Consider the following 26,290-nt stretch of genomic DNA (forward strand, 5'->3'; position numbering starts at 1 on the left):
AAAGAGTACTTTCTGTTTACAGATACATACTGAAATACTTATAGTTAAAATAATACAATGTTGAAGTTTTGCTTGAAAATATTCAGTGGGTGTGCTGGTAGCAGAGTGAATAGGTCTATTGTAAATGACACACGGACAGGACATGCGTTGGTAAGTGTTGAAGCTGGGTGATGTGTATGTACATAGGGATTCAGCAGCACTATTTGCTCTACTATTGCTTGAAATTTTCCACAGTTAAAAAAATTAAAAGGGGATAGTATTATCTACCTTATAGATTTGGCAAATGTTGGTAAGTGCTGAAGTCTGATGATGGTACAGGCATTCATTATACCACCCTCTTTACATCTGTATGTTTGAAATTTTCCATAATAAAAAGATATTTTTTTAAAAAGTCTGAGAGCCTTGACTGGTGTGGCTCAGTGGATTGAGCACCAGCCTGTGAACCAAAGGGTCGCCAGTTCAATTCTAAGTCAGGGCAAATACCTGGGGTGTGGACAAGGTCCCCAGCTGGCGGGGTGTGAGAAGCAACTGATTGATGTTTCTCTCCCTCTCTTTCTCCATCCCTTCCCTGCTCTCTAAAAATAAATAAATAAAATCTTAAAAAAAAAAAAACAAAGTCTGAGAACTTACATATTTCCTTACTGGTATCAACACTATCCATTTTTCAACAATTCAAACAAAGTAAGAGTAAAATGCAACAATCCAATACTTTATGCAATCATATCTTGCTTTACAAAGACCAAGATACTTATGTGGCTAATTAGCTAATGTATCAAATTTAAGGTTTGGTTCAAATAGGCAGATCAGAAATATAATATATGTAAATATGAGTCGCTCAAAAGTCAAAAGTACATATAGTCCTCCCTTCCTTTGTGTAGTTCTTAAAGGTAAAATGAGACTGATTCCATTAGACTTAGAAGAAATATCTTCTTTAAGGAACAGTAGTAACATAATAAAATAGCTTAAAGCACACATTGCTATGTAGAAATCTATCTAGATGCAGTCTTCTGCTGTAACTACTCTATTTTCAGACTCAAGGCTTTGCAGTGGGTAGCCTAATAATTCTGCGATAGTTTAAACACAAACTATTGCTAGAGACACTTATTTCCTCTGATGAAAATGGAAAAGCAATTGATTACAAATCTGTGCACCAGACACAAAGGATTCAAAGTGGGTAAAAGAACCAGTCTATTCCCTACTGTTCAGTCTCAAGAAACTGGTTAAGGGAATCAGATTGGAGTTTCCAAAATGGCTTGCTTTGGTCTTACCTACATATTGTTGTTTTGTTTTGTTTTTTAAATAGGAAGAAATTCACACAAATTCACATAAAATCCAGATCTCCCAATATCTGTCAAAAAACCTTAAGATCTGGTAATGTTTAGTTTCTCAACCTAGGTACTACTGTTATTTCAAGTCCAACAATCTTTTGTTGCGGTGGCTATCCTGTGCACTGTAGAATGTTTAGCAGCATCCCCAGCTCTTACCTGACAGGTGCCAAGAGCATTCTCCCCATTCCCCAGCCCAGGTTATGTCAACCACAAATGTCTCTAGACACTGCCAAAAGTCCTCTGGGTTACAAATTAAAACATTTTAAGTAATGTCAGTAGAAATATGTACAAACTTCATAATTAATGATCTTTCTTTCTCCCTCTATACCTATATATGTAAAATGATCAAACATTGTCTAATTTACAATACCCTAAGTAAATAAAACTGTGGACATTAAAAAAAAATAGTGATGCCAAAATACACTAAGAAACTTAAGATTTATATAAAACCCAAATGACATTTTTAAAACTAGTATCTCTATCTTTAAGTCCCATGGTTAAGCTTCCACTACAGTTGAGTTCTTATTCTGCTAAATCAGGCTCTTTTCTGAATACAGGTTTCTATATTCCAATACATAAAAACATTAATATAGCATCACATTCATGAGAAGAACCTCTGTTTCTAGTCTCCCCTCTCAGATGTTTTGTTATACAATAGGATAAGCAGAGAAAAGAAAATTAAATAAAATTCAGTCAGAGATTATTCTCCTCTAATTGAAAGGGTTACTTAGTAGGAAGAGGACAGAAATATCAATTAAACCTACACAGATTTTTAACTAGTTTTAAGTTTCATTTATTTGTTAATTCTGCTTCTTATTTTTCTTATTATTTTATCATTTTCTTGTCTAAATGTTAACTAGTAAGTGAAGACCAACCCTCCTTATTTAAGAAGGGGAAAAAGGCAACAACAGCTAGTTTGCATTGAGTCCTTCTTTGCCAGAAACTTTATTAAGATACTTCATCTCATTTCATTCTCAAAACAGCTCTATGAGGGAGAAGTTACAGTTCCCATTTTACAGCTGAGAGAATCATACAAAAGTAGTGTTTGAGCTAGGCAGGACTGGCTAAATGAAAAGCACATATAATTATATTCTACCTACTTCCAAAGAAAGAGTCAGCAATAATAACATTCATTACAGCATTCTCTTCCCTTTACTGTAACATACAAGAGGCTGAAAACAATAGCTAAAAGAGAAGGGTCTCAATCTGAAGAGTCTGACAATAGAGCAAAGAATCCCCAAATAAATAAATAAAAAGAAAACGTGAACACAATCTAGTGTTAACAAACTTCAGACGTTGATGGTCTTCGTAGCTGTTCACAAGGAACTCAACACGGGGCAGCAGGAACACACCCGCAATTTCAAGACTCCAGCCAGGAGTGCTGATGAACGTCGGTAAAAATGTCAGCTTACTGCCGAGGGTCCAGACCAGTGGAACTTCCCAGCTCTCTAAGGAAGCAATACATAGACGCCTACAAAATGATTCCAGAATCCAATCAGAACTAGAAATTCAAAATCCAGGCTCGCAGACCAGGCTCGAGCATGACATATCTTCTCCATGAAAGGATCCATAGTAAATCTGACAGAGGTGCTCTGGTTGTGCCTCCATCCGAGGTTTAAGGTCTGGAAGTCACCTGACTTTTGCAACTGCTTGCAAAATTCATTCGACTTTTCCTTCCAGGTTTTGTTTCATGGAGGAAAAATAAAACTATCATCTTTTAACATGAGGGAGTACTAACTTTTCTTCCTGGCATCCTGTCCCCAGCACATTTAAAAGCATGCGCATAAACATAAACACACACACACCTTTCAAATGCCTGTCTGAATCCCAAATAAATCAGAATATGTGTGTCAGGGAGGGGGGCAAGAAAAGCCTCAGCAAGAAAACATTTTAGTTTCAAAGTTCTAGCAAATTGTTACCTGAAAAGGGAACTTAACTTTACCAACTCTAAGATAATGAAAAAAGATCATAACCTTGTTGCTTTAAAGGAATTCCCAGGCATGGAATCAGATCAAAGTCAGCTCCCAGTTTAGGAACTGAAACAACTCTGGCCTGGAGATAGAGCAGTGACAATTTCCTTGACAGACCTCTGTTGGAACAGCTGTTCCCATCTGTCCACTTCCCTCCCTTACTCTAGAAGCTAGTTCAAGGTCTTGATTTATCAGTTCAATTGTGGTAATTGAAAAAAAAGGGCACATTTCCTCGGACAAAATATGGAAATACTATGATGTCCCATTTCAACACTCACAAACATGTTAAGTTGACTAAAGTATATTTAAATAATTTCATCTCATTCATTCTTACTAGTGCTTACAGATTCGTTATCTTTTGGGACTTTCTTCCAAAATGACTTTCTATCTACTAAGTTTAATAAATATTAAGGTTATTTCTTCAGAAAAAAAAAGGGACAACTGGAAAAGAAGAAGAAAGCTGTTCAAAAAAGTTTTCATACCATGGACATTAAAACTTTCCTAAGCTAAGACAGACATGGGTTTCTTTTCCTTGCGACCCTCTACCCTACCTAAATGCACTGCACAACTGATCATGAATGAAAGAGAGGCACAGTTCGAACTCCAGCAGGAAGAAGACACTGTATTTACAGGGTCTGCTCCCTCTATACTGTTTTGATTAGAGCCATTTTGTGCTTTACAAGGGAAGCCCTGACTTCCTCTGCACAACTCACCCATCCCAGCTGAAATAATCACTTCTATTTAACATGAAAACACTAATTAGAGTTTTATCCCCTTTCTAAACACAAAGCAGTCTCTACAAACACAATGTTTACAGAAAGCAAAATTGTAAATAACCTAAATGTCCCTTATAGGGACAGGGTTTCATGATACAGAACATTCAAATCAGAATACTATATAGCCAGAATATCAAATAAATCTACATGTACTAACATGAAATGTGTTAGTGTATATATTTCAGCAAAAATAAAAAAAATTCAGGAAAATAGGCTTACATGATTCCACTTATGTAAATAAAAACACCTTTTATATGAGAAAGAAAATCCCATGTAGAAGTTGTATATACAAAGATTGTTAATACTCAGTGAACAGTCTACCCTAGAGCTGTCCAACCGAAATATAATAGGGACCATAAATGGGAGCTACACATGGCAATTTTACATTTTACAGTAGCCACATTAAAGAATGTAATGCAAAAATAATTTTAACCATTAATTCTATTTAACGCAATATATTAAAAATAGTTATTATTTCAATAATAAAATTGATACCAAAATCAAGATAATCATCACTAAAATACTCCCCATTAATTCTTCTTCATGTGCGGGCTCAAGAATCTAGTTACTGATTTGTAAATGAGATAAAGGAATACTAACCACAACTAAAACGATATTCTTATTTCTTGGAAGTCTTGTTTTACACTATTTATATCTCACCTCTTTCTTGATTATTTTCAATGAATGTTCACAATACAAAGCACTTAGCTAAAATAACAAAAAGAAGAGAAAGAAAAATGGTGGAAAGAAGAGAAGAAACTAAGCATGAGAGAAGATATAGAAAAGACTTTCTGTTTTCAAGAGCAATTTAGATCCAAAGGAGAAAAAACATGAAGCCATTAAATATGATCATGAAAGTCAGGGTTGATTCCTTAACAACTCTTGTCCTTACTGCCCCTCTCCACAGGTTCACTCAGCTCTATTTTTTTTTTCTTGAAGCCATAAGAAAATCCCCTACAGCAACCAAGAGAGTCACCCTGAACTGGCTTAGCAATAAACAGGATATGGTGCCAGCTGGCATGTTTAGCTCGCATCCCTGTAATGTCTCCCACAGCTATTCCCTCTAGTTTACACGGCAACTTTGCTAGTGGTCACCAGCCACAAGCTGAACAGTTTAATAATGGCATATACACCATATATTCAAATTCCTTATTGCCTTTTTACTGGCTCCTATGCTAAATGGGAGAAAACAACAGAAGAGTTATCCATACGGAAACCCAAGGTTAAGTGCAGGAAAGGCCGAGGGAATACCATGTGTTTCCTGACTAGGAAACAAGGCTTCCAGGCACATATCAGAGCTTTTGCTCACTCTGACAAGAATGTATACTGCGAAATGCACTGCTGTGGAAACAACACGTCTACAAGAGAACAAGTCAACCCGAAATAAAGGAAATATCAGGCATTGCAAAATAAGCCTTGTGGCATGAGTAAGGAACTTCCCACATGTCTATGCTTGAACTATGGCGTGATTAAGCTGAAATAAATTGTCATTCCAACCATTTAATAGACAGTACAGTCTGTTTCTGGGGTCAGTTACTTCCTGAACATGAGCTATAGAACCCAAAACGGTCCGCTGTTAAGATTAAGATTGACAGGAGAATATATATATAACCAAAAGAGTAAGAATGAAACCTCCTTAGATCAAAGTTTTCCCAAGACTTTTAAAAAATGGTTTTTTAAAAAGCTATTTATATATTCACTCACCCAACAAACACCCATAAAGTATTTACAGTGTACCAGACTGGAGATAAGAAACAAAGACACAAGGTCTGTGCCCTCAAGCTCACAGTGCGGTAGTGGAGAACGACATGTGAACTGACGGAGTACAGCGTAACATGTGCCACAGCGAAGGCGGCTGGAAAGGGGTTAGGGTTTTTAGACACTAACTGGCTGATTCAGACAGAAAAGAAGCTTATTTTAAAAACACTGGGGAAAAAGAACATAATGGGCTTTGCAAGTGTCCACAGAACATATACCACCAAGATAGACCACATTCAGGGCCATAAAATTAATGTTAACAAATTTAAAATAATTGAAATTATATTCTAGACAAGAAAAAGCTAAAGGAGTTACCACCAAACCACTATTACAAGAAATGCTAAAATGACTTTTTTAAGAAGAAAAAAAGATAAAAATATGAACAATAAAATGGTAATAACTACATACCTATCAATAATTACTTTAAATAAATTAGGTGGCCCACTCAAAAAAATGAGTAAGAAAACAAGACGCATACACATGCTGCCTACAACAGCACACTTCGGATGCAACGACACACACAGACTGAAACTAAAGGTATGAAAACTGTGTCATACAAATAGAAAACAAAACAAAACAAAACAAAAAAGCTGGTGTAGCAATACTTCTGTCAGACAAAATGGCCTTTAAAAAAAAGGTTAAAAAGAGACAAAGAAGCCCTGGCTGGTGTGGCTTAGTGGATTGAAGGTAGGCTGTGAACCAAAGGGTTGCTGGTTCGATTCCCAGGGCACATGCCAGGGTTGCGGTCCAGGTACCCAGCGGGGGCCATGTGAGAGGCTACCACACATTGATGTTTCTCTCTTCTCTCTCCCTTTCCCTATCTCTAAAAATAAGTAAACAAAACCTTTAAAAATAATAAAAAACAGATGAAGGACTTTTCATAAGAAGGACTTTTCATAGTGATAAAGGGATCAATCCAGTAAGAAATAACCTTTATAAATACTTGTACACCCAACATAGGAGCACCTACATATATAAAGCAAATATTGACAATGTTATATATCCAAGATATGGAAGCAACCCTAAGTGTCCATGGGTAGATAAACTGGATAACGATACGGTACATGTATATAATGGAATATTACTCAGCCATAAAAAGGAAATCTTACCATTTGTGGCAACATAGATGGAGGTAGGGGGTTTTATGCTAAGTGAAATAAGTCAGACAGAGAAAGACAAATAACAAAGATTTCCCTTATATGTGGAATCTAAAAAACAAAATAAGTGAACAAACAAAACAGAAATAAACTCATAGATACAGAGAACAAACTGATGGTTGCCAGATGGGAAGGGGGTTAGAGAGTTTGGTGAAAAAGGTGAAGGGATCAAGAAGTACAAATTGGAAGCTATGAAACAGTCACAGGGATGTAAAGTACAGCATAGGGAATACAGTCAATAATACTGTAATAACTATGTGTGGTGCCAGGTGGGTACTAGAGTTTTTGGGCAGACCACTATTTTGTAAGTTACATAAATGTCTAACCACTATGTCGTACATCTGAAAGTAATATAATATTGAGTATCAAGTGTAATTGAAAAAATTTTTAAAATATTTTATTTATTTATTTAGAGGGAGAGAAAAGGTGGGAGAAAGAGAGCGAGAGAAACATTTACTGACTGCCTCTCATTCATGCCCCAAATGGGAGCCAAACCTGCAACCCAGGCATATGCCCTGACTGGGAATCAAATCTGCAACCTTTTGCTTTGCATTATGATATCCAACCAACTGAGCTATGCTGGCCAGAGCAAAAAAAATTTTTAAAGAAAAGAAATCTTAACAAGTGTATTCTCTAACAACAGTAGAATGAATCAATTCCTATCAAAATCTCAGTGTTTTTAGATACAGACAAAATTATTCTAAAATTTACATAAAATGGGAAAGAAACTAGAATTAAACCACTTTTTAAAAGAACTAATAAAGTAGGAGGAATCAGTTTCCAAATTTCAGGACTTGCTACTTAAGTCAGTATTCAACTTTGTGTGGCATTGGAACAGGACAGACACGTCAATGAAACAAAAGAGAGCCCAGAAATACAGACCCACACAATATGCCCAACTGTTTCTTGACAAAAGTACAAAAGCAGCTCAATGAAAAGGTGAAAAAGCAATTTGATGGCCTTTTCAATAAATGGTGCTCCAAATAGGCAGCAAAGGCAAAAAAATTAACTTTGATCGAAATTACATACCTTATACAGAAATTAACTCAACAAGAATCATGGAGCTAAATATAGAACATAAAACTATAAAATGTTTAGGAAATAGCAAAGGAGAAAGTCTGTAAGACTTAGGACTAGGCAAAGAATTCTTAGACTTGACATCAAAAGTACTATCAATAAAAGGCAAAACAAAATTGATGAACCAAACTTTATCAAAATAAAGACAACTGCTGTCTGAAAGATCCCCTTAAAAAGAGTAAGAAAAGCTATACACTGGGAGAAAATATTTGCAAACCACATACCTGATAAATTACTAATAGCTAGACTATATAAAGAAGTCTTAAAACTCAATAATACAAAGTTTAAATGACTCAATTAGAAAATGGGCAAAAGACATGAACAGTCCCTTTACCAAAAAGGATATATACATGGCCAAAGAGCACATGCAAAGATACTTACCACCACTATCCATTAGGAAAATATAAATAAAATCATAATGAAGTACCACTACACACCTACCAGATGGCTAAATAAAAAATAGTGACAATGAGAAACTGGGTCCCTTACACGCTGCAGGTAAACATGTAAAATGGTACAGCCCCTCTAGAAAAGCCTGGCAGTTTCTAATAAAAACTATCTGTGAAGCTACGAAATAACCCAGCAACTCCACCCCCCTCAGAGAACTTACCTCTGAGAAATGAAATTTTAATTGTGGTAAGCAGATTAATGCCTCCCTATCCCTCTGGAATCGGTAAATTAGTTACCTTACACAGCAAAGAGGATTGTGCAGATGTGGTTAATGGAAGGGACCATGAGATGGGAGAGGTAATCCTAGATTATCTGGGCTCTGATCTAATCACAGGAATTCTTGAAAGCACAAAATCTTTCTCAGCTGGGTCAGAGACATTAGATGGAAGGAGTAGAGACTCATAGCTTGAGAGGGAATCAAGCAGCTTTGACATTTGAAGGGGGCCATGAGTCGACAGCCACACCACCTTGAACACAGCCGATCTCGACTGAAGGGGACCATGAGCCAAGGAACAGGAATGGTCTCTAGAAGCTAGGACTGGTCCTTAGCTGACAGCCAGAAGTCAGGACCTTAGTCCTGTAATCATGAGGAACTTAGGCTGCTTTGATTTTAGCAGTGAGACCCATGTTGGAATTCTGATGATCTACAAATTTGTAAGATAATAAATTTATGCTGAATAGGCAGCTGAGCTTCTCATAATTTGTCACAGAAAACTTATGCTCACACAAAAACCTGTACACAAATATTTATAACACTTTATTTCTAATAGCCTCAAACTGGAAACAACACAGATATCCTTCAATGAATGGTGAAATGAATGCTGGTACATCAATACCACAGAAAAGGAGTCAATAATGAAAGGGAAGAAACTATTACTACACAGAGTGAAAAAAGGGCCACCTGAAAGGTCATATAGCGTATGCTTCTATTTACTTAACATTCTTGAAATGCCAAAATTACAAAAATAGAGAACAGATTAGTGGCTGCCAGAATTGGGGACAGGAGGAAAGTGGGTGTGGTTACAGACGCAACACGAGGGACCCTAGTGGATTGGAAATATTCTCCTGTCTTCATTGTTTCTGTGTCATTATCCTGGCTGTGATATTGTAAGATGTCACCATAGGGGGAAACTGGGTCAAGGGTTCAGGAATATCTCTGTATTATATTACACAACTGCATATAAGACTATAATCCCTCAAAATAAAAACCTCAATTTGAAGAAGAGGTACTGGGTTACTCACAAAATCCAGGAGACTCAAGGACCAAGTTCCGAGGCCAATCAGACCTAGGCGGGTGAGGATGCCGCCGCCAGGGCGGCTGTGCCATGTTACAGCGGGCACCCCGAGCAGGCCCAAGATTTGTGGAGTTCCCTGCCTCTGCCTCTCTAGCCCTGGACTCAAAATCTTGGGCACATGTCTGATTCATGAAGCTGAAAACTAGCTGCAAAAGAGGCTAGGAAATCAAAGGTTTTGAATTTTCAGCTCCTTGCCTCCCATAAAGGGTGGCATCTATGAGGTTTTTGAAGATCTCTGAGGAGGTCAGACACTAGACAGAAAGAAGGTTCACAATAATGGGGGCAAAGATTTTCAAAATAAACATTAAGATGGAGCTGACTGGGGTGTCAAGTAAACTGACAAGATTATGAGGGAATTTCACATAAGAAAACTTAAGTATATTTTAGAGGTCATGCCAAAAAATATTCCTAAACTGCTTGAACAGAATAAGGAAAACCAACAAAGAGAACAATGTAAACAGCTTAAAGAAGAAACGAAAAGCACCAGATGTGTAAGAAACACAGTATTTTAATGGTGAAGACCAACAGGTCTTAGGAGAAGCAGCAGCTCATATCGAATATGAAAAATGTCATTAAATGTATTTCAAAAGGTAGGTATTCCTTCCTATGCTCAGAGTGGTCAGAAATATTTCTTTCATGTCACTTCAAACTAATCAAATATAATGAACCACTCTGTACTAGTTGTAAGGAAAGACACTACAAAGCAATATAGGGTATCTGCCCTTGCAGCGCTCACAATGAACTTCCAGCATCAGGCAAGACACAGGTTTAACATAACCTAAACATTTTCCACATAAAGACCTAGAAATGCTTGATAAAATACACCAGAAGTTATTTCAAATGTGCAGTTAAATTCACAAGACAGAAAGAAAACCCTCAGGGTGCCAGGATCCAAAAATGAACTGAAAACCACAGTGGCGGCACATGAGCTGATACACTGGCTACAGGGGACTGCGCAGGACAGGGGAAGAAGTTTCAATAACTTCTGACCTGGGCTTGTTATCCACATAATAACTGGACTGGCCCTAGGCTGACATAAGATGGAAACCTAGAACTAAAACCCTAAATAAAGTGGAAATTCTATGCATCCTCAGGGAAAGGACTAGAAAACATTCACCTAACAGCCTGGGAGGCAGACAAGACAGCTTCTCTCTGCTTGGGCTGTAGGGAGGGAATAGAGGGAAAAAAGTTATCTCCTGACAACTAGGCCTGTTATCACAGGAATTTGTGGCTCAGAATTATTCCAATTATAATACCTCAATGTTCCAGGAACTACAAAGCAAGAACTTAACATAAAAATTAGCCTAAGCCAGGGCATCTAGGAGAAGGAAATTCATCTCCACTTTAGAGAAATATAACTTCACCGCAGGCCATAAGAGATCACCCCACAGATAAAATCTTGTTTAAAATCAGTAAAACAAAATTACTAAACACAATAGGAAACAATCTACTATAAGGAAGTCAGCTAATAAAGACAGCTTTAGAACCCCAAGAACTTCTGATAAAAGATCCATCAGAGCCCTGGCTGGAGTGGCTCAGTGGACTGAGCACCAGCCTGCAAACCAAAGAGTTGCTGGTGTGATTCCCAGTCAGAGCATATGCCTGGGGTTGCAGGCCAGGGCCCCAGAAGAGGGTGTGCAAGGCAACCACACACTGATGTTTCTCCCTCTCTTTCTCCCTCCCTTCCCCTCTATAAAAACAAATAAATAAATAAAAGAAAAAAGAAAAAGAACCATCAGAGAAAGCAACTATAAAGGAAGTATACTTAAAATTACAAATATAAAAGGAAACCACAAAACTATAAAAATAAGATTCTATGGGAAAAAAAAACAAGCAAATTTGAAAATCAACCAACTAGAATTTTTAGAAATAGAAAGTTTAGTCACTGAAATTAAACTAAGTGGACAAGTTAAAAGAGATTAGACACAGCTGAAGAAATGGACATAGGTAACAGCCAGAAGGCAACTCAAGAGAAATAATGAGATAGAAAATACCACAGAGAAGTGAAATGATATGAAGAATAGAATGAGAAGATCTGACATATACCTAGCTTAAGTTCTAGAAGGAGATCATAGAACGTAGAGGCAATATTCAAAGAGATAGCACCTGAAATCTTCCCAGCTCTGTGGTCATCAATAATTTAAAATTCACCAATGTAACCACGCTTCATCATCAGTTAGAAACTGGACGATGACGTTTCGGTTAGAAACATCACAGTTAGAGCACGGCCTAGTAAGAGCCTGGCATTTGCCTCTCTCTTTGCCACTGTCAACACTCTGGAGGGCATCAGCCACGACATTCGTGCACACCATCATGACAACACAGAAAGATGGTGGAAAGAGAGAAAGAACTTTCTGACTGTCAAGTAAAATAACTCAAAAAAAAGGTGTGATTGGCCAGAGCTAAAGTACGGTGTTCACTATTACCAGGCTAGAGAATGTGAGCTTAATAAAGTAGGCAACAAAGATCAAATTTTTAAAAAATACATTTTATTGATTATGCTATTACAATTGCCCCATTCCCCCCTTCACTCCCCTCCACCCTGCACACCCCCTCCCACCCACCTTTCCCCCCTTTAGTTCATGTCCATGTGTCAGAAGTTCTTTAGCTTCTACATTTCCCATACTATTCTTACCCTTCCCCTGTCTATTTTCTACCTACCATTTATGCTACTTATTCTCTGTACCTTTCCCTCTCTCTCCTCCTCCCACTCCCCTGTTGCTATCCCTCCATGTGATCTCCATTTCTGAGGTCTGTTCCTGTTTTAGTTGATTGCTTAGTTTGTTTTTGTTTTAGGTGTGATTGTCAATAGTTGTGAGTTTGCTGTCATTTTACTATACATGTTTTTTATCTTTTTTGTCTTAGATAAGACCCTTTAACATTTCATAAAATAAGGGCTTGATAATGATGAACTCCTTGAACTTGACCTTATCTGAGAAGCACTTTATCTGAAAGAGGAGGGGAAGGTATAAGTGAGTATGGACATTTTGAAGGTGAAATGAAAAGCAGTCAGTGGCAGTTGGGTAAGGGGAGGTGGGGGATGAATGGGAAGCGCTGAAGATGGACTGAGGCTGGCACCTGAGTGACAGAGGCACAGTGGTGGTCCACTGCTTTTCCCCAGTGGTACACCAGCAGTTTGGCCCAGCAGATGAGGACACTAGATTGGAAAGAAGCCTTAGATTCTAGTCTAGGCTCTCCCTCCTAGACAAGCTACTTTACTTCATATGCTGTGTTTATTCAGCTTTGCAAAATGCGAGAATTTAAAAGAGAATGAATTAAATGTTGGACCAATGTGGTGTTAAGGGAATCCAGAAGAAATTTCTACCAAGCAGTGAAAATATGGGTCTGGGGCTCAGGAGAAAGGCAGTACTAGAAGAGCAGAGCAGAAAATCGCCCACAGAGAAGAGATGGCTAAAGCTATTGGAGCAGATGAATGCTATTATTAAATGTCTGAAGAGAAGAGGCCTGTGAATCTTGGGAAAACTCTAAACAAGTAAAGAAAAGATGGCAACAGAAAGCTCAGAGGCACACCAGTCTTACCAGAAAGGGGTGTCCTGAGGTAGTGTATCATAATTTAGATGACACATCATATTGGGAGAAAGGAGTTGTGTTCTATTTTCCATTGCCAACCAATCAATGTCCTCAGTGATTGATAAAATGTAAGGAAAATAAAAGCCTTTATCACAAACTTTCCCTTCTATATCTGGAAAACATTGATCCTTTGCTTTCATTAAAGCGTTAAACAAAGTCCTATTTCAAAGGAGTTTTTAAAAAGTATAACTCCAATTTCATAAAGACAGATACTTCATAATCTAAGCCTTCACGGAGCTGAAATCCTGCGCGACTCATCCTTGTAGTATAAAACACACAGCCGACCCAAGTTAACCCAATAGGAACGCCGGCTTCACCACATCAAGACTGAGAAAATGAGGTTCAGACTAGTCCAATGTAAGCTAAATCGGAATGACTTTCTGAAATTATATCAAAAACTTGGATTTAGTTAACCCACAGCACAGCACAGAAACATGGCTGGGACGCAGACACGATGTTTGTGGTTACTGTTCTAAAGGGAAGTTTTCCTCAAATCTTTTCTTTGAAGCTAGTTATACCAGACAAAAGACCAAGATCAAGAGTATTTGGTACGTGGTATTCCCTGGATCTTTCTAATTCTCACTTCTGGTCAAAATAAGTCATGTTATACTCTGACTGCAGAGGACACTCTCCTCCTTTGGTTTCTGCCTCCTAAAGCTCACCATCTCACAGGCAGCTGGGGCTAAAGGATCCCAATTTAAAGTAGAAATCAATGCAAAGAATGGGGTTTTTCCTGCTCATTCTCAAATTAGCAGCCATTGAAACTGTACCACATTTTAAAGTCAAGGAAATGCTAATAATCAAAAGGCTGTGACTTTTTCATGGTCATATGCACCCAGAATTAGTAGATCTAAAATGAAGACTTGTTCAGCTTTTCCATTTTCTCAACAATGTGGAAGTATTAACCCAGTTTAAAAGCTTAAATTATTTCAACTGAAATTTGTCATAGGTACCCTTGGGTAACAGGGTTTGGGCAAGAATCCAGGGCTAAACAACTGAATATAGTAAATGATGAACTGCAGATCAGCCTGCTTTTCAATCCCCGACCAAAATAATTAGAGCACAGCTGCTAAGCCTCTCCCATAAAAAAAAAATCCCCACTCCAAATTAAAATTTTACCCCCCCACCAAAACTTGATCAGAACACCGATTGTTATGCTTTGGACAAATGACATTCTTCACTGATGTTTAAACATTTGGAAATACATAGTAACTTCCAACACTAAGGACCTGAGAGAGAAGCAGCACCCCATTTTAAAGGATGTATACAGTCCCTAAACTGGCTCACAATTTCTCTCAGGGTTTATAAAACTCAGAATTTTATCTTCTTAAATGATTGAGAATTAACTCTGGTGATTTGATGCGGGATGGTGATTATCTATAGGCAATACCCAAAATCTTGTTCTTTTTTTAACACTTGACAAGCACACAAAAATGTAGCATTAGTTTAATTCTTGAAGAAAAAAAAAAGTATGTTTTTGGTACATGTTTTCAAGGGAGGGGAAATTTTAGGCCACAACTCAAACCAGTAGTCTGTGACAGTCCAGTTAACATAATGATTGTGGAGAAAACCCTGATGATGACTGGTAACGGTGTGCCGAAAGGGGCCCTCAGGTAACACTGGGCGGATTTCAAACGGGTGTTGCCTAGCTGGCAAAATCTATTAGGATTCACAGCGCACCCACATTTGATGACCCAGCAACCACACTTCTAAAAAATCTATCCTCCAAAAAAAATAGCACAACATAAAAAATGTGCGCAAAGAATTACTACAGAATTACTCATAACTGTAAAAGTTGGAAAGTTCATGTTCAATAAAGGAATGGCTACTCAAATTTGAGAATATTCACACGATGAAATGGCATGCAGGCATAAAAAATGGAGGTGTTTATACTGAGCCTGGCAAGATGCCCAGCGTAGACTGTTAAGTAAACATGCAAGTTGCAGACTAACATAGAGTGAGTTCATTTCTGTTTTAATGTATATACGATTTCAATATATTTTTAGCATAGAATTAAGAAAAATCTGCACAAAACTGATAACCAGTTAACAACAATACTCCTCTGAGGCTGGGAATGAAGAAAAGGCAGGTAGCAAGAAGATTTCACTGCCTGCTTTCTGAAAAAATTTAAGCGGTGGGGCTATGGGTCATTTTTACTTTCTTATTTGCAGTAAAACAACAGAAACAAAACCAACAATAAGAGCTTCATATATCAAAGAAAAATGAGAAAAGAAAAATCATCTTTACTTTCTAAACATAATGGTAGAGTTGAAAACAAAACAAATTCTAATAAAAGAAAAATGTAGAAACTATATAACTCGTACAAGTCTCATTCCAAAAGACTAACCTAATTAGCCAAAGAAAAATGTGCAGCGCTCACACATTAGACCTTGCTCATGCTTCCACTTCCTGGAATCTTGCCAAAGACAGGCTATCTTTTCAGGGAGGATTCTGCCCTCTAGTGTACACTAAGAGACACTAAAACACATGCGACAATTAAGTCAATAAATTAGTGAAATTCAGTGATTTCATTAGTAAAATGGAAGTATTCCCATTTCATTCCTAGAACATCACAACTTTGACCTTAAATGGAAGCCTCCATATCCTTGTTTCTAAGCCAATTTCTTATTAATCTAATAAAATAAATGGATGGGCAAGATAAAACCAGAGGCATAGACACAGGGAACAGACTGACAGATCTTAGAGGGGTGGCAGTGCCGGAGGCTGGCAGAAATTAACTAAAGTACATACATGCAAAGGCCACGGACACACAAAACAATGTGGTGAAGGTGGCCAGGTGCTTGGTGGAGGGGGGCAAAGGGCAGGGGGAATGGAGGGTTAAAAAAAAATCAATTTCCTATTATCACACTGAGTAAACATTGTGAACATTGTAACTTCAGCTACCTGTTTTTTCTATTCTTCCCTACATTCCCAAGATGTGCCCAAAGCACTTTACTAACTCATAATTCACACCAAGAAAAATTTGGTACAATCAAGGGTATAGAAATATAACAAAATAGCCCTGGCTGGTGTAGTTCAGTGGGTTGAGCACAAGCCTGTGAACCAAAGGGTTGCCAGTTTGATTCCCAGTCATGGCACATCCCTGATTTGTGGGCTAGGTCCCCAGTAGGGGGTGCTCAAGAGACAACCACACATTGATGTTTCTCTCCCTTTCTTTCTCTTTCCCTCTCTCTAAAAATAAATAAATAAAATCTTAAAAATATATATAGCAAAATAAAGTTTTAAAAGTTTATAACAGATATAGGTATGTGGCTCTTAAACTCAGATATTTGAAACTTGTTGGGACTATAATTTAAGGCCAAAGGAAAAGGGGTGCATTGTGCAATAAAGTCTATCTCCTCATCAGATTTTCTGAGAACGCCAGAATATGTTCAATTCCAGGCAATCTTGAAAACCACTAGAGACGCTTCCTAGGTTCATATTTGCTGTAAGTATTCAATCCAAATTGACACAGGTTACCCTATTCTGGTGACCACAAATGGAAAAAGTTCTTGCTTTGAAAGCTTTTCTATGTTCAGGATCTCACTGAGATGCTCACATTGGCATGCACTTCATTGCTTGATTCAAGTCACAAATATTGCCCCCACCCCCAACAACAAAAATAAAAGAATGCCACTAGTCTCTCCATGATTCTTTGAGTTACCAGCTTGGCCTGGAACAATCTCTTCAACTCAAGAACGTAAATAAGAGTAAGACTACCTTTAATAAATTCAATATATTCCAACTACTCATAGGGAAATCTTAAAAGATTTACTTGTAATTTCAAATCCATTTACTCTATACCTATAAGACCTATAGAAATATACGTTAAAAAGCAAGTTAAGAATAAATTAAAATCTAATGAAACAGTTTAGCATCCATTGAAGAGCATGAAAGTAAAAATCTTGCCCCAAGACAAAGCACATCATTCTGGAGCAGATAAGCAATAGAGCAGCAGTACCGCCAAGGCTGTCAGAATCAATCACTTCCATTTGCTGGACTAGTTCCTGGAAGCATCCTCTTAAAAGCTATTTCTAGCTAGTCCTATCCAGAACAAATGGCTGCCAGAAGAAAGGCACTTAACCCAAGATGGTGAGGGTCTCTCCTGTCTGACTCCCTCGGCAACACCCTCACACATGCTGCCTACCTCGAGGACTCGGACCGAAGTTCCCCACCAGACAGCGACAGCCATGATTCCCCAGCTGACACATCTTGTCCACAGCTTCCTTGTTGACTATTAAAAGATTGTCAACGTACGAACATAACTGGAACTCAATTTTTAAATCATGCTAGCCCCTTAAATTTCATGAGATAGGAATGACACTGAAATAGTGGAAACCTGGACTGGCCACAGTTAATGGGCAAAAGCCTTACAAAAGAAAAAGGAGGAAACAGTCATCTCATTTCCTTCAAAAATAACAAAATATGAAATAGCTTTCAAAGAGTCCTTCATCAGTTATAAAACTAAAGAAAGATGCTTTGTAATATATAGGGCTAATTAGGAGGGTAAAAAAGAGGGTGTGGCACAGTGGCAGAGAGCCTAGGCTTTGGTCTCAAATAGATCTGGACTGGAATCCCAAAATACATGTAGCACTGTGCCTTAAATTCGGTAAGTTGTCAACAGAAGCTACACAGTTTTCTTAAAAAAGGCAAGGAAATGTTTAACCTGCACTGTGGGAAGATAATAGGTCTGACATTTAATCTACAGAACTGGTTCCAACAGAAACTGATCTGGTCACTGAAGGGGAACTTGCCATCTCAGAGGGTGAAACACTGACTACAGGAACCAGGCAGGTGACAGAGGAGGCAAGCGGCAGAGCAGGGACCAGAGAAGGGCAAGCCCCGTCCACTCTGCTCCAGTTCAGTGCTGCTGTAAGGAAAGAGGGAGGGCCGTGGCACAACTTCTCATGTGTGAAGAAAAGCCAGTAATCCAGATTTTCATGTCAACTCTCCTGATTTTTAAACACTGGCCAACCAAGGACTGCAGCTTCCTAACACAATGTATCCCCAAGGGGACATTGCTGGCATTTTGGAAAAGAAAATTCTCTGGACAAATTGTCTCAAGCAGTACATGATATTTAGTATCCCTGAACCCTACCAGTGGTCTCAAGTCCTATGACAACCAAAATATGTCACTCCACATTTCTGAACACCTCTTACTGGCAGTACTGCATTTGCTAAGAATAACAAAGTTAAATTCCAAGTTAGTGGGAGGGTCAAGAACATCTGTTTACAAAGAGTAACAGAATAAGGACAGGGACAGCTCAGAGTCAACTAAAACCAAAATCCCAAATTATCATCTAACAAGAAATCTCACTGAATAGAAAGCTTACAGGTGCTTGTGGGAACAAATCAAGGCCTAATTCCCTCTCCTTACTTCTAGAATTCACCACAACAGAAGAAAACTGCCTTCCCTTTTCTGTAGCCATGGCTTGTATAGTGTTGCTAGATATTAGTTTTCCATCAAACTCTTTCTTCCCACAGCAGGAACTTTCATACAGAACTGCACATGCTTCAAATCACGGTGGAAGAAATCTAGGTACCCAAGTCCCTAGGGCACTAACACTCCTAGATTTTTCTCTTATGGCTCACTCACTCTCCCATTCAAGACCATATCTGAGTTACCATATGACCCAGCAATTCTACACCTTGGTACATACCCAAGTGACCTAAAAATGCATGTACATATAAAAACTTGTATATGAATGTTCACAGAAGTATTATTTATAACAACCAAAAGTGGAAACAAACCTATGTCCATCAACTAATAAACTTCAAAATGTGGGATATTCATACATGAAATATTATTTGGCCACAATGAATGAAGTACAGACACATGAATGAACCTTGAGGACCTAATGCTAAGTCAAAGCAGCCAGACACAAAAGGATTAAAAATATTGTACATTTCCATGTATAGGAAATGCCCAAAAAGGCAAATCTAGACACAGAAGATAGATTAATGCTTACTTAGAAGTGGGAAAGAGAGGTGGGGACGGAAGTGAAGAGTGAGTACATTTCTTATGGGGGTGATAAAAACTTTTCGTGGTTGCATAGCTTTATGAATGCACAACTCTATGAATATGCTTAAAGCCAATGAACTGTAAAATTTAAGTACATTTAAAATTATTAAATTCGCAAATACCGCTTTGTTCTCATATAGACTAGGGTCCAAAAAATATCATAGGTTACATCTGCTAGAATACCCACTTCATTCTAATTATCTTAATTATTATGATGACCAATAAGCTCCCACTCATGACAGTTAGTGAAACAAGCTGATCTCCCTCTTCTGGAACGGCCATTCCCTAAGGCACTAAACAATCTCAACATGTTCCGTTGACCCTCGAACAATGTGGGCTTGAATTGCGTGGGTCCACTTATACATGAATTTTTTCAACTGACCCAAGCAGTTCAAACCTACACTGTTTAAGGGTCAACTGGAGTTGGGAATCTGCACATGCAGAGGGCAAATTTAAGTTGCACAGGCAGACACAGGCTGACTGGTCAGGCATTTCATGACAGCATCAAACCAGAAGGTAAAGTCAGATTGTAGCTTGTCTTTTGTTGTTGTTGATGTAAATATGGTATTAGCTTTGAAATGTTCCTCTCAACATGAAAGCAACACCTTTAAAAATAAAAGAGCCTGTCCTATCTGGTGTGGCTCAGTGGATTGAGCCCTGGCCTGAGAACCAGAAGGCTGCCAGTTTGATTCCCAGTCAGCACACATGCCTGGGTTGTGGGCCAGGTCCCCAGTTGGGGGCATGTGGGAGGCAACTGAACGATGTATCTCTTGCACACTGATGTTTCTCTCCTCCTCTTTCTCCCTCTTTCCCTCTCTCTAAAAAATAAATAAATAAAATCTTCACATCTAGTATTTTAAAATAAATAAAATATTTTGTAAAAAGAGCCTAAAAAACAATTAACATAGGTCAGAGGTCTAATTGATCTTCCTAGTTAGAGCTTCTGACACACATAGAACCATTTCCACCTAATATTATGGCAATACCAGATTTTTGTTACTTTAAGTGAAATGTTCAATGCTCTCTATCAAAACACTACATATATTGAAAAGTTTAAAAACTTTAAAAAGCCAACAAAGTCATATTAACTCACATCCAGGGAGTTTGGCAGAGATTAACTGGTCAGACAGGAAGACTCTGTTGTACAAATTAGGTTCCTGGGAACTGACCGGTCATCAGGCTGAATACTGATAAACCTCAGAAAGTCAGGCATTACTACTGTCTTCTCAAGTCTTTAGTCTGAGTCTTCTATTTTCATTATGACACTGTGATCAATTCTCTCTCTTGCATCTTTGGGGCAAACACTGCTAAACTGAGACCACCCACGATACTATTTGAGGCTTCACAATAAAGCCCCCTCTCCCTTTTTTAGGTCAATCCCAGTCTACAGGAGTGAGCAAAAGTGGGTTTACAGTTGTGAGTACACAAAACACAGAGTTTATTCTTGTATTATTATTTACTTATTAATAACGATTATTTATTTATATTATTTGCCATTTTATTATTATTTCATATCCTTACTTATGACTTATCTTTTAGGTAATGATGGGTGGTTTCAACCTACTTTTGCCCAACCCTGTATAAGGAGGTAACTAAATAAAAAGCCCTTAATTAAACAAGTTAGTGCCTATGGCTAGGGTTATAAACTTCAATGAGGCTAAAAGTCCACCAGTAGCCCACTGCTGGAATAAGGCTAAGTAGTAAATGTGCAGTTGAAGGCTGACCAGCCAGATACCCACAAATGCTGGGAGAAGCTGGACGTAAGTGGCCAACAGTATTGGTAATGAGGATAGAGGGGTGTCTGGGGTCGGGGGTGAAGTGGATCAAGAGTTTAGAGTAACAAAACTATGGGAATTTGAACACACTGAGCATTGTGCTTTCTAAACCAAAGGTAGAGAGTGCTTCTTGTCGTCTCTAATTTGGGCCTCTAATTAAAATTGGATGTTTGGTTTACTCCACCCCCAAAGCATAAACTTTAGCTTTTTATAGCCTAAGCAATGTTCTATTTTAAACATGTGAAGGAAATGCATTTTCAGTTATAAACATTTGCTCCTGTGAATCTGCTCTTATTTGCTAGCAAAGGATGTGGGACAGGATGTTTCACTCTGTTGCTCTGGTTTTCCTGTATTGCTTAAATCTGTTTAGAGAGAAGAAAAATAAATAAACAAAGTGTTTCTGCTGGACAATTTCTATAAACTGAAGTAACTCTAAAAATGAAAATAAGTCTGTGGAAAAAATATTAGAATGATTTCTTTTAATAAACTGCATTATTCCTATTGGTTTTTCCCCTGAAAAGACTTTGCATGCCATGCGCATGCAGCCGGCAGCAGATACTAATGTTGGCACTGATCAAATGAGCCCACTTAGACACCCCAGATCAGCTGACTTCCTCCTGACCCTGTCTTTTCCCAAGCACAGTTACAACTGCAGAAGCTTTCTGATATTACAAAAAAAAAAAATCATGCCAACTTTGGTCATCTTCTAGATTTATTCAGAAATTCAAAACACACTGCATAATTCAATGAGTCCCCATTTTCATGTACAATTCTGAGGGTTTTTTCACTCAGGCAGACATATCCTTGTGATGTTACGTCCCATTATAGTTTTCAAAAAAACTGATTCTGACCAACTTTCACTTTACCCCTTTGTAAGGGAGCCAGCAGGTCATTAATCTACTGAAAGATATTCCATCAGCTGGCCCCTCCAGATTCCCTCTAAGTCCTCCACGCCGCTCTCTGCCCAGATGCCGTCCTGTACAGACGAAAGACTCTTCTGAATCATGCCTTACTCAGACTCGTTTGAGCCCTCTTTTCTACTAGGCCTCATTCACAGCCTCTGTCCTTGCTGGGCTCTCACAGCCAGGTTTTAGCAAGTATCCTGCAAAGTCAGTTTAAAGAGAATCCCCATTCTTAGTATCTGATCAAGTTCCTCAACACCTATGATGTGTAATTCCTAGCCTGCCGTCAGCAAGAATCCCCCCACCCCTGAGGTCTCCTCTTAGTCATATTCCATCCACTGACCCGCCTCCTCTCATTCTCTCCTTGGCTATGAATCCTGAGCTGTCTTTGCTCTATTCAGAGTGGTGCCTGATCTCTTTCCCCTTTTGTGCTAGTCTTAATATCTATGGCAATAATCCCGAATAAATCTTCCTTACCAGCTTAACAACTGTTAGAATAACTTTTCTTTCATAAGACTCAGTGGCTAGTCAACTAATGAATGCACAAATAAGCAGAACAAATCAATATTTCTCTCACTCCCTCTAAAATCAATAAATTAAAAAAATTTTTTTTAAAGACTCAGTGGTCAATGCAGCATCCTGGCAAGAGATGGGAGGAAAGGAGGAATAAGGGATCTGGGCATTTATTCCCCCAGCTTCGCCCTGGAGGATCCATCACTCATGTGAAGGTCTTAGCTCCTGTCAGGAGGCCCTCTCTCTCAGCCATAAACTGCTCCCCCCCCTGCCCCTTGGGGTTGAAGGGTGGTGATGGAGCCTCACTATTATTACCAGCCTGAGGGACTCCACACTATTGCTATCCCCGGTGGTTTTTCATCACTTTGTGAGTTATTAAACTCTCCTCAAAGTATCCTAATTTGAGGATGCCATCTGTTTCCTGCTGGGTCTCCCTAATGCAGACATCACCTCTGCAGATTTCCTCCTAAAAAGGCTATTCGATCTTTCTAAGAAAGGAAGGCTGGTTACAAAATGCAGCCGTCTTTCCATGTGAGGGACTTGGTGATTTCAACAGGCTGACCTGGTTAAGCTGCCACTTTTCCCTCCTCTAGCTATCTTCATAATCGTAGTAACAGCGTATTTTCTGAAACATAGTTTCCAAGTAGAATATCTAAGTATCAACAGGAATTATTTTAACCTTGCAGAGGTTGTGGTAAAAAAATTACAGCATAGGTTGCATGCATCCGAGAGATACATTCATTACTAGTATGCACTAGTAATGTAAAAAAAAACAAAAACAAAAACTAAAAACACTGCAAATTTGCATTTATTGTATTTATACAATAAATTACACGATTTTTATTTATTTTCCATTACAATCTAGAAATTATAAAGAAATAGAAAAACATAAAGAATAAAAATTTTTCTTTTCAAATAATGGAAACATGGATATTGCTAAAAAATACAACCAAAAAATGTTTTTAACATTAATTAATCAAAATCTTCAATAGCTGACTTTGCAAAACCTTTGTAACAGTCACCACAAACAATATTGCTATGTTCAAGGCATAAATGCTTTCACAACACCTGCAAAAATATTTTGATAAGCAACTCTAGTGGCATTCGCTGAAACTCTTCAACATCTCTTGGATTACCGAATCAATATATTTTTCCAGTCATTTTCGATGGTAAATAAAAAAAGAAAATACACAACACGGACTTCTAAGTTCACACACACACACACACACACACACAGACGCACGCACACACCAACTCTATCAACACTAACTTTGGAGTTCACGTTATCTCTTAGATACAATTTACTATCGCATACCACACACCCTTACAAAACACATGTTATAACCAAACTGATGGCTTAAACATCATGGGTTAGCATTAATCATGTACAGACGTGCAGCTAGTCATGACCTTGAACCTATGCACTTGATATATTCAAGGAAAGAACTTGTTTGTATCTGTCAGATCAGCCAAGACATCTGCAGGGTTAAGAAAGCCAAGGAGGCTAGGAGTAAAAATTGTGCTAGATGAAACTATGCTAGAAGCCTAAGGCAGAAGAACGTTTGCCTTTATGTCTATCAGACACTTAATCTAGAGGTAACTTTCACCGGAACACTTTTAATAAATGCAAGAGACATTATTTAATAATACCAGATACAAGACGGGTAACTCAGGTAAAAGCCTGCGAGGCTAATTCCACATGTAGTCTAAAGTAGTATTTTTTCAAATTTAGGTTGTAATAGATTGTGAATTCAATTCAGTGAGTCCTAACATTTCAAAAACTAACACATATTCAACATAATGTAAGATAGAAAATCAAAGTTTATCATATATAGTAAAGAAAAATATTATTTTACCAACTTTTTATTCACTTTTTTACATACCTATATTTATGGGTGTGCTAGGACACACTGTAAAATGTTTTCCTTACTATGAGCAGCAGTCAGTGAAGCTTGCAGGCCACTGGTCCTTTCAAATGATATAATGATTATAAGGCTAAAAACATGTTGTTTCAGCCTACAACCTCACTTTTTAAAAATCTCAACCCTCACTCAAAATACAGTTTATTTTGTGACAAGCACATCAATAACTGAAATAGAAAATGTTATGGAACAATATTTACTCTTACTATGTGATGCACTATAATATTTTTTATTTGATTTCACTTCTTTTAAAGGATGATTACAAACCACAGCTTAAAAACTTCTGAGCCAGGCCTGAAGAACCCAGTTCACACTACCCCGGTCCTTCCACCACTGCCTTTGTTGGTGTTTACGATGCTTCCACTGTCATAGCAAGCACTCAATCCTTTTCCTTTTTTTGGCTCCTGTGTAACCACTACATGAATTCTGCCACCTAGTCGCTTCGGGGGCAAGAAATACTTGGAGTAAGAAGCAAATAAAGAGCATGGAGCAGATGTGGACATAGCTCCAGCTGCCTGTCCTTGCTCACTGCCACGGCACTCCCTGAGAGCAGCCCCTTACTAAAGCACCTACAGCTCACTGCCTGAGGACTGAGGACAGGCGGAAGCAGCTGAGCCAGTGAAGGATAAATATCCCAGCCTCCTTGCCCTGGCTGTGTTCTTCACTGCCTCCCTGAGTTCCCCAGCAGGACTGAGCACCAGCCACCAGCAGCAGTTACCTGCTGGGTATTGCACCCTGCGCTGGCTTCCTTCCCACCTTTCACCTCCCAACTGGGGCTTCCTGGAATCACCTCTCATTTTAACGACTTGCATTCACTCAAACCTTTGTCTCAGGGTGTGCTTCCAGGTAAACGCAACCCTGGTGAGCACACCAGCGTAACAAAGTGTTATTTAGAGCCAGGGCTACAGAGATGAAAAAGGCCTGTCCTAGACAAGCTCATAATCTGATAGGAAAACCAATGTTTTTTTTTTTCAATGTAAAAAAAAACTTTACTGTTCAAAGCAGTGACATAAGTATGCTTAGGGAGCGAGGGAAGAAGGGGCAAATGCTGACAGAAGGGTCAAGAAGCCTCTATAGGTGACTTTTCTCCCCTAAACACTTCAGGACACAGAGTTCCCCATGGGAGCCAGCCGGTGATCAGTGCTACCTAAGGGGTTTGGTCCACATTCACTTCTCTGCAGGCTAGAGCCCTGGCTTCTCATGTTTACTGGGAGGCTTTACGTCTCACACATAAGCTAAGAAGAAAGGAATTTTTATTTTCTACAGAGAGAAAGAATTCTATTCTAGTCTTCAGCTAAAAATAACTGAAGCAATATGGAAAATATGAGAGAAGAAAGACTACGAAGTTCCTGAAAATATGTTAATAGAATTATTTGTGAATCAGCTTTGACCTTTTATGTTTCTTTGAGGTCCTTGGGGGATGGGAGTACTCAACCCAAATCTTCATTAGACATTCTGAAGAACTGCTGAAATTTTCATTTAAAAATTATTTCTTAGATGTAAGGTTTACTATGTGTTCAGCCCTGCGATCAGCACTGTAAATCGGCACTTTTTTCAGGCTGATATAAAATGAGAGACCTAAGGCTAATTTCCCTTCGCATTTTCCTCTTGGCAACTATTTCAGCAAAGGCAGGGCAGCAGCATGATTTCGTCTCCCAGGAAAGGAGCCATGACAGCTGCAGCTAAGGTGACAGCTGCAGTTAAGGTGCGTCCTCACACTGAGAGCAGCTTCTTCAGTGTGCCAGGTGCACTTG

The 26,290-nt window shown here is 38.5% G+C and overlaps 1 protein-coding gene across 3 annotated transcripts in view; it reads right to left on the bottom strand.

Annotated features, from left to right (window-relative positions):
- Positions 1-26,290, bottom strand: part of CFDP1 (craniofacial development protein 1) — a 106,525-nt gene that overhangs the window by 53,751 nt on the left and 26,484 nt on the right. The window contains exons 6-7 of one of the 3 annotated variants that reach the window (XM_036012226.1): positions 24,200-24,204; positions 13,505-13,974 (exon numbers count right to left, since the gene is read on the bottom strand). The exons of the other annotated variants lie outside the window; for them this stretch is intronic. Of the exons in view, the coding sequence (XP_035868119.1) occupies positions 13,892-13,974; positions 24,200-24,204 (88 nt within the window). The 3' untranslated portion in view covers positions 13,505-13,891. Of the gene's footprint in view, positions 1-13,504; positions 13,975-24,199; positions 24,205-26,290 lie in introns of those variants that run through there. 3 annotated transcript variants of the gene reach the window in all.

The sequence above is a fragment of the Phyllostomus discolor genome, chromosome 12, assembly GCF_004126475.2.
Source record: "Phyllostomus discolor isolate MPI-MPIP mPhyDis1 chromosome 12, mPhyDis1.pri.v3, whole genome shotgun sequence".
In the NCBI taxonomy this organism is placed as follows: Eukaryota; Metazoa; Chordata; class Mammalia; order Chiroptera; family Phyllostomidae; genus Phyllostomus; species Phyllostomus discolor.